At 32.5% G+C, this 8,551-nt stretch overlaps 1 protein-coding gene across 1 annotated transcript; it reads right to left on the bottom strand.

Moving 5' to 3' along the window:
* Positions 1–1,340: 1,340 nt before the first annotated feature.
* LOC132037401 (protein VASCULATURE COMPLEXITY AND CONNECTIVITY-like) lies at positions 1,341–3,533 on the bottom strand. The gene is made up of 3 exons (XM_059427910.1): positions 3,276–3,533; positions 2,612–2,814; positions 1,341–1,757 (listed from the first exon to the last, which is right to left on the bottom strand). Exons 1-3 carry the CDS (start codon positions 3,372–3,374, stop codon positions 1,577–1,579), a joined length of 483 nt encoding a protein of 160 aa, XP_059283893.1. The 5' UTR covers positions 3,375–3,533; the 3' UTR covers positions 1,341–1,576.
* Positions 3,534–8,551: the final 5,018 nt, after the last annotated feature.

Raw genomic sequence — 8,551 nt, 5'->3', positions numbered from 1 at the left:
CAAAGTGGGGCTAATAGATACATCTTCGCATGGTACGGTCAATTTGATGATGATAAACTTGGTTCATTTTTCACAAGAAAAAAAACATGATGGTCCTATTCTATTTGGCTGCATTTGTACCTTGTCGAGTGCATTCCTGATTTTGATCTATGCTTTTTCCTTTTACGTTCAATTTCTTTATTTTAATATTTTGGTCTGCTAGTGGTTATTTGGTTTGCTTCTCCTGTGTTGATGATAAGTGCCTAATAGTGTACAAGTGGTTATTTTAGAATGAGCTTGAACAAATTGGTGGCTCAGTTGGTTGAGCATGAGGTTTCATAATGGAGGTTTCAGGTTCAAAAACCCCTGCCTACGACAGCAGGGAATTTGCCTTCTGGGTCGAGCTCATCGCACGGGGCTTCCCTAGTGCGGGTTATATCTCCTGTGTGGTTTGTGAGCTATTGCATAGGAGTTGAATTTACCCTGTGAGCACCCGAAGGGTAGCGGCTGCGGGTTCCCATGTCATCAAAAAAATTGTTAAACCAATCTCAGCACTGGCAATAATACGAAGTGGCTTTTTTTTTTTTTTTTTTTTCATCTGTCCAAGCTTTTGTGGATGTAGTTCCTTGGGCGGCTATAGGTATTTGAACACCATGGTTATTAAAAAAAATTGCTAAAACTATTCAGTGCAGTTGATCAACTTAGCAAATGATCAATAAGGAAAGGTGTAAAAAATGAAATCCTTCTAGGAGGTACTTTTGTTTCAAATTGCAGAAACGCTATTGCACAGGAGTTGAATTTACCCTGTAAGCACCCGAAGGGTAGCGGCTGCGGGTTTCTATGTCATCATAAAAAAAATTGTTAAACCAATCTCAGCACAGGCAATAATACTAAGTGGTTTTTTTCTTTTTTTTTTTTTTTATTCATTTGTCCAAGCTTTTGTGGGTGTAGTTCCCTGGGCGGCTATAGGTATTTGAACACCATGGTTATTAAAAAAAAAAATTGCTAAAACTATTCAGTGCAGTTGATCAACTTAGCAAATGATCAATAAGGGAAGGTGTAAAAAATGAATTCCTTCTAGGAGGTACTTTTGTTTCAAATTGCAGAAACTGTGAAGCTCTATTTTTAGCATACTATTTCTCCTTTTTGTAATTTTCTTTTTTCTTTTTAATTAAATGGAATTAGAAAACTTCAGTAAAGTTTCATAATAAATATTTCAAATTTTATTTATTCAAATAAATAATGCTAATTACAAAAGCAATCTTCATATATCCCATTTGTAAGTTGATGCTCAAATAATCTTCGAAATATTGATCATAGTGCTTCTATAATATAAGCATCAGATGGTTTGGCTAATAACGAACTTAGTCAAAAACACATCAAGAACATTGATTACCGATAATATTGTCTACAACACTCCCTTTTAAAGCTTTGATGAATAATCATAGGCTAAGCCAAACAGTTTTACTCTTACCAGAACATCCTCATTACATTACTGGCCCAAGAAACAAAAATAAATAAATAACGATCTAGGCAGATAACTTGTAGTCTGAAAAAAAGTGGATTTTGCCGTGTGAAAAAAGTTGATGATATTGGACTATGGGGCAAGTAGCATTGAAGCAGTACTATAATATGCAACTGAAAAGATGGCATGGACGAAACACAAGATTCCACCAGTTGAGAAAAAGTGATGATGTGAAAATCCACAAGAAGCTCTTTTCTTGTTGTTTGCCATTGTCCCAATCACCAGCAGTCCCATTCCTATTGCCATTATGATCCTGAAACCCCCACAAGAGCATATTAGCAAAATGTAGGGACACTTGTCGACTCTAGTCTTTTATAAGTCCATTTTATCAAAAAAGTAGGATTCATTTATCTTTCTGGATTTTGTCCTTTTGATTACACGGTAACATGTTCGCCTCAAATTATGGACAGTATTTCTCATTCAATCCGATACCTTTACCCCATCTCGAAGTATTCAACATGTTTAGTACATCTAAAAAGGAATGATATTTTTTTAAATTTAGTAATATGATATTTTTTTAAATTTAATAATAATGTAAGTTTAAACTTTTCATTTTATCCTTAATGAGATAATTTATAGTCACACGAATATTTAAAATTTATTTTAGACGCAATTTTCAAAAGTCTTTCATTCATTCTTATAACTTCATGCAAAGTCAAACAGCTCATGCAAATTGAGATGGAGGGAGTAACAAACAAAAACATAAAATAGTAGAGGAAATATATTACTATCTTCTTATATGGATTTCATCATTGTTACCTCATTAATTAAGGTTTATTTCCCTTTACTTAATATGAAGAGTCGCACACATCCATAACTTGTTCTTATCCAATGTTGGACCCACATGTCATGTTGTTCGTGCCTTCAAATGTTCAATCTGAACGTGCAAATGGTATTAGATCATATCTAGTTGAGGAAATAGTTGTTTTCTGATATAATATTCACCGCAGAAACTATTTTTGGAGATGAAGTTAGGTCTAATGTCTGTAACAATTGTTTACACCATCCCCCATTTCATTGTAAGAAAAACCAAAGTAAATAACAAACAAAAGGAAAAAAAAATGACAAGATTAGTCTTAAAATGCTAGGAGTAGAAGAGGCCAGTACCATGTAAAAACGAGACAAGCCATAGAGATTTTCCTGCTTGGGGATGCTTTCTTGATGTCATCAGTGGTACAGACACTGCAGCCTCCAAGAAGGTTGGCAAGAACATGAGCAATTGCAAGAAGACATGCTGCAGCCACACCTAGTACAAATGCATCATGGCTTGGCTCTTTGCACTCGAACAACCACAACTTCAGGTGCTTTTCCTGTTCCAAATCCGCAAAACAAAAAACAAAATCAAATATTAGGATTTTTTTTTTTTTTTTGAAAGACTAAGATATAACTTATGCTATATATTGACAGTAATAACAATTTTTCACACTGTTAGTATGTAAATTTTAATTTGTTATAGCTGGCAATTTTACTTATTTTTCAAGTTACTAGTACCACTTTTATGAACAAGAGATATCTTTTAGGTGATTTACTAGTATAAAATTCTTTATGATATATTGGTTAATATAAGTTAAACTCAGCCAAATACCATCAAACACAAATTTCATTCTACGGAGGGTCCGAACTCTTTCGTCGGAAAATTACTGTATGTACAAGGTCAATTTTCTTATGCATATATAGTACTCTATTAAATCCCTTGGTGAAAAATCTGCCTCCGCCTGTGAGTTTGAGGAAACATTTGTTATAAGTATAAAGTTTGGAAGGGATAGAGTACCTGATTTTGAGCTGCTTCTGCTTTGATTCCAAGAATCCCAGCAATGGCGTCTAAGGCCACAATCAACAAGCATGCAAATATACCAAAAATCTTAGCCATTTTCTCATCAACTTCAGCACGAACAAACGTATATTTTTATTAAGGTTATTGCCCTTCTATCTGTTTCTCTCTCTCTCTCTCTCCGTCACTTTGGGATGTGAAAAGAGAAAGCAGTTTGATACAAGAAGACGCTGTAATTACATTAGATATACCATAATATAAATAGTGAGCTCTAATGAAATGGGCTTTTATTAATTAATTGTATACAGTAAATAAAAAATAATTCTGTAGCTTTTAATAAAAGCTTGTTTTGTCCTTACAACGCTAGCTTTGTTTGTGCTTTTTTGCCTACTTTTACCTTCTGTTTGGATTCCCTAATTGCATAGAAAAAAAGTTGGGTATAAACCAGCTAGGGAGTAAAGAATAATATGGCTTAGGCATCCACATCAATCACAGATACCAAAAAGATAAATCGGTGGGTTTCCATTGCCTTTTTTACTTTGAAATTAAGTTACATATGGGAAATTACCTTACCCTCAATCTCAGAATTGGTGTTTCATCTAATTGTTCGTACCAAGCTCACCAAATTTAACTCTTCCTAGAAAAAGTGAAGAAGATATCAATATTTATGCGTATAAGATTTATTTTTTTCACTCGTAGTTCAATCTTTAAATGTTGGACATTTAATTTGCGACACATAAGGCTCATTAAAAGGGGACGCTCCTTTTTTTCATAGTTATACTGAACTCGAAATTTCTAGTTAAAGATGAAGGGATCCTATATTCATCTCACCACATTCATTGATGGCGTATATATCCGTTTGGATAAAGCCTAGATGATTCGGTGTTATTTACTTCAAATTCAATAATGTAAATTTCTCATTATATATTTGGATATATTTGAGGAAATTTGGATTTAAAATACAAGCTCAAATCACAATTCATTTCTTCTTTATTTTGAGTTAATGAAGACACATGTCATTTGAAATCATAGAGATCTGAAGGCCATAAATTTGAAATCTTCTATTAAATTATCAATCCTTTCTTCAATGAACTCTAAGAATTTAATTCATTTTAGATGATACTCAAAAACTCTTTTATTTTGAAATCCTAACTTCTAAAAATTATTTTAAAAAACCCTGAATTTCTCAGTTGCATGAGCTTTATTAATAAAATAATAGTATCATGATGCAAAGGAAAAGGAAAGGATCAAAAGGTAAAAAAGAAGATCTACAAGAATATATTTAATTAGTTTGGACAAGCTAGCATCAATATTCCTTGAGCTAGAAGCAAAGAATCTATAGTCTTTCATACAACTAAAAAGCCAGTTTCTCACAAGACTAGACTGTACAAGAAGCCACCTTTTGATCCTATATTCTATTTAATGACTCTGAAAAAGGAGTAACTTTGTTTAGATATTGACACTTTCTAATGTGATTATGTCTCACATTTTCTTTAGTATATGCTTATAATAGTGGCGGAGGGAGAGTATTAATTAGTTACCAATTCGGATGATCCCAGTAACTTTGTTGTGATATTGTCTGTGTATTAGGAGCCTGTTTGGATTGGCTTATTTTAGGTGTTTTTAAGTCAAAATAGCTTTTAAGTACTTTTGTAGTTCTTGGATAAGATAAAGTAAATTTTACTTGGCATAGCTTACTAAGTATATATTTATAGAACATAACTATACTTTTTAATAATTAAGTTTAGTAGCTATAATATTATATTTTTACAACTTATAGCTACCCACTTTTCTACCAATTAACTTACCACTCCCACACCCCTATTTTTTAGCTGCACACTTTCTCTCTCTCCCCTTTTCCTAAATATACGTTTCTAACTCTCATCTCCCCTAATTTCGTGCTTTTCAAATCAGTTTCTGATTTCTTTCACTTCCTTTTTCTATCCGTATTGCTTCGCTCATTAATTTCAATCTTTTACCGCCAAAATTCAACTCTATTTCCTAAAATATGTAAGATTCTCGTTATTTTTGTGTTCTCCCTCATCATCTTTGTTTCTTTTTGGGCTTTACTAAGCCACAGATTTCATCTTTCCCTGTATTCAGTGGAAGTTTAAAGGTTTTTTTTTTTTGTTTTGTTTTGTTTTGAGGGATCCATGTATCATTCATCCTCATGTCATTTTAGACCACCATCTTCTCCGGCGTCTTCTCCGGCGTGATCCGGCAAGGCGTCGGTCGTCTTCTCTTTTCCGGTCGATCGTAGCAATTGCATGGTCGAATCGTCACAATTACAAAGACCATCTGGCCTATTTGACACGGTAAGATCTGTAGCAATTAAAAAGATCAGACTATTTGAATATAAAATATTAAATACCAAATCATTTAACCGCCATGACTGTTCCTAGATGCCCTCCGCCGCCGGCCACCGGAATTTTTGAATACAGATCTGAAGTTTTTGTTATTGGACAAGAGTAAAAATGTTCATGTTCTCCAAGAGGTATTTTTTCTTATTAATGACCCTATTTTCACTTCACCAGATATGTATTTTACTTGCATTTTAAGTATATTTTTATCATATTTTCGATGAACTTCAGTTAATTCCCGTTTTTTCAATTCACCAGATCTATATTTTGCATACATTTTAAGTATATTTTTGTCATATTTTTTATTATTTCAATTAGTTTGTGTTTTGAACTTCAGTTAATTCCTGTTTTTTCAATTCACCAGATCTGTATTTTGCGTACATTTTAAGTATATTTTTGTCGTATTTTTTATTAATTCAATTAGTTTGTGTTTTTAATTATGTGTTATATATTTTTTCTACCTAATTTGTTACTTGTAAATTTATGCAATTTTGAATTTGTGTTTACTTTTTATCAAAGTATATTTTGTAGTATATATTCAATGTATTTGAAGTGTATTTTACGACACGATCCTGAGTATCGTTGTAGTGACAACCACAGTGCATTTGACATTGATATATTTGCTTTATATTTATAGTATATTTTCAGTATATCTTGAATGTGCTGTTATTTATTATGGTTAATTTGTTGTTTTGTTATTTTTTCATGTTTTGTTAATGTAAAGTTTCAGTATATCTTGACGCATTCCAGATGAAATTGATGCAAAGCTTCTTCGTATGAGATACGACGCAAATCGACAAGGCAACCCTGAATGCATTTATTGATAACGAGCAACCACCAATACCTGTCAAGGCTACCGTTGATTATGATGCAGCGATTTTAGTAGATGTTCAGGAGTAGATTTGTAGACAGAACAATTTATGTTTTAAGTTGTTTTTTTTGTTTCTCCAACTTTTTTTTTATGTATAACATCACTGTTGCGACATTATTTTTATGAAGATTTTAGAAGAAGTTTTATGTATTTTGGTAATGATTTCACTTGTTGTATAGTCTAATCGTAGATTTGAATTCTGTTTTTATTACATTTATATTTTTCTTGTATAGTTACTGCTAAAAAATTACAAAGTGCATTTCAATATCAAGTTTTGTATTTCCTACATGTTTTCACTATATTTTATTGATGAACCAGGAAGAGTTCTATGCATTTTCTCTATATATTCATGGTACACTTGAATTCATTATTGAACCATAAAATTCATTTTTCTGTACAATATACTTCAAAAATTAAAGAACAATTTTAATATACATACAAAATACAAGTGATATATATTGTAAATATATTCATTACGATTCAAATCTTACGGATCAATTAGAATACACTCAAAAATACAATCATAATACAGATAAAATACAGTGAATCAAAAGCCACCCTTAGGGATTAAAGTTTTTTTATGGAGTCAAGTTTTCCCATCTTATTAAAGTTACTAAACAATATTCAATATCAGCTTATTGCATTCAATAATTAATATTTTTGGTAACGAACATTTTGATTTTTAATAATGTAATTTCATTGAATATTTTTAATAACGAACACAAAACCGATGGTCATAGCATCAGGAGACAATCTTAACTTGTCACTATGCAATTCAGTTGATGAACAAATCAAGCTTTGCGTGATTTATGGAACATTAAAAAGAGATTTTTTTTTAGTTATATTTTGGGAAAAATATGAAGAAGGTTTTTTAATTCAAATTTTATGTGAATGATTAGATGTTGAATGAGATATGTGATTAGATATGGAAGAGAATGAGATTTGCGTGATTTATGAAACATTAAAAACAGATTTCTGTTTAGTTTGAAAAAGATTTTTTTCCTTAAATAGAGGCATCAACAGTTCCGTGTATTTAGTCTGTATTTTGGTTATATTTATGCGACGCGACCAGGACCTAAATATAGGAAAAATCAGCTACGAATTGTAAATAATGAACTTGTAGTTATAGCTTGTTAGAAATAACTAAAAGGTAGCTATTTGTGAAAATTTTACTAAGATAAAAAGGTGTTTTTAAGCACTTGTTTTTAACCCAAGATAACAAAAATAAGCCAAAAGCATAAGTTAGGATTTTTAACTTATCGCTTTTGGCTTATACGCTACATTTTTTTGCACGGATTGCCCTTCTTTTGGGGTGGTCTTTAAATTTTGCCCCTTATATTTGTGGTCTTTAAATTATGCCCCTCATATTCTTTGGTCTTTAATTTTTGCACTTCGCATTGCAACCCTGAGCGTTCACGCAGAAATCATGAGGTTCTGGGTTCGAACCCCGGCTCAAGCATAAATTAAAAAAAAAAAAATTACAAGGTAAGGTTTGGGTCGCGTGTATGCCAGACCCGGCATACACTTGTTAAAGAATTACTAAAGTTTTGGGACCGACATACTCATACCTTATGGGCGGACTTGGTATAAGTATCGGTCCGAGATAACTCTTTGATAATTCCTTAACAAGTTTATGCCGGGTCCAGCATACTTTTAATGGGCAAACTTTTAGTTAAGCCTTAACTAAAAGTCTTTTTGTAGTTATGCCTTATGGTGCAGACTTTTAGTTAAGGCACAACTAAAAGTATGCCCCATAAGGCATAACAAAAAGTATGCCCCATAAGGCGGAACTTTTCCTTAAGGCATAACTAAAAGTTTGCCCATAAGTATGCCGGACCTGGCATAAACTTGTGAAGGAATTACCAAAGTTATGCCGGACCCGGCATACTTATGCCAAGTCTGCCCATAAGGCATAAGTATGCCGGGGCCGGCATAACTTTGGTAATTCCTTCACAAGTTTATGCCGGCATAGCGAAATTTAAACTCGTCTTGCGAATTTTTTTAAAATTTTTTTGCGAAGTGTGGGTTCGAACCTGGAACCCATG

This window comes from Lycium ferocissimum, chromosome 11 (genome assembly GCF_029784015.1).
Source record: "Lycium ferocissimum isolate CSIRO_LF1 chromosome 11, AGI_CSIRO_Lferr_CH_V1, whole genome shotgun sequence".
NCBI classification, from domain to species: domain Eukaryota; kingdom Viridiplantae; phylum Streptophyta; class Magnoliopsida; order Solanales; family Solanaceae; genus Lycium; species Lycium ferocissimum.
Note: the sequence above shows the minus strand (reverse complement) of the source record. Positions and strands in the feature narration are given on the sequence as shown.

Coding starts and splice junctions, on each gene's coding strand:
- LOC132037401 (XM_059427910.1), bottom strand. CDS start 3,374: ATGGCTAAGATTTTTGGTATATTTGCATGCTTGTTGATTGTGGCCTTA. Junction 2,815..3,275: donor CAGAAGCAGCTCAAAATCAG/GTACTCTATCCC, acceptor GATTTGGAACAG/GAAAAGCACCTGAAGTTGTG. Junction 1,758..2,611: donor GCTTGTCTCGTTTTTACATG/GTACTGGCCTCT, acceptor TGGGGGTTTCAG/GATCATAATGGCAATAGGAA.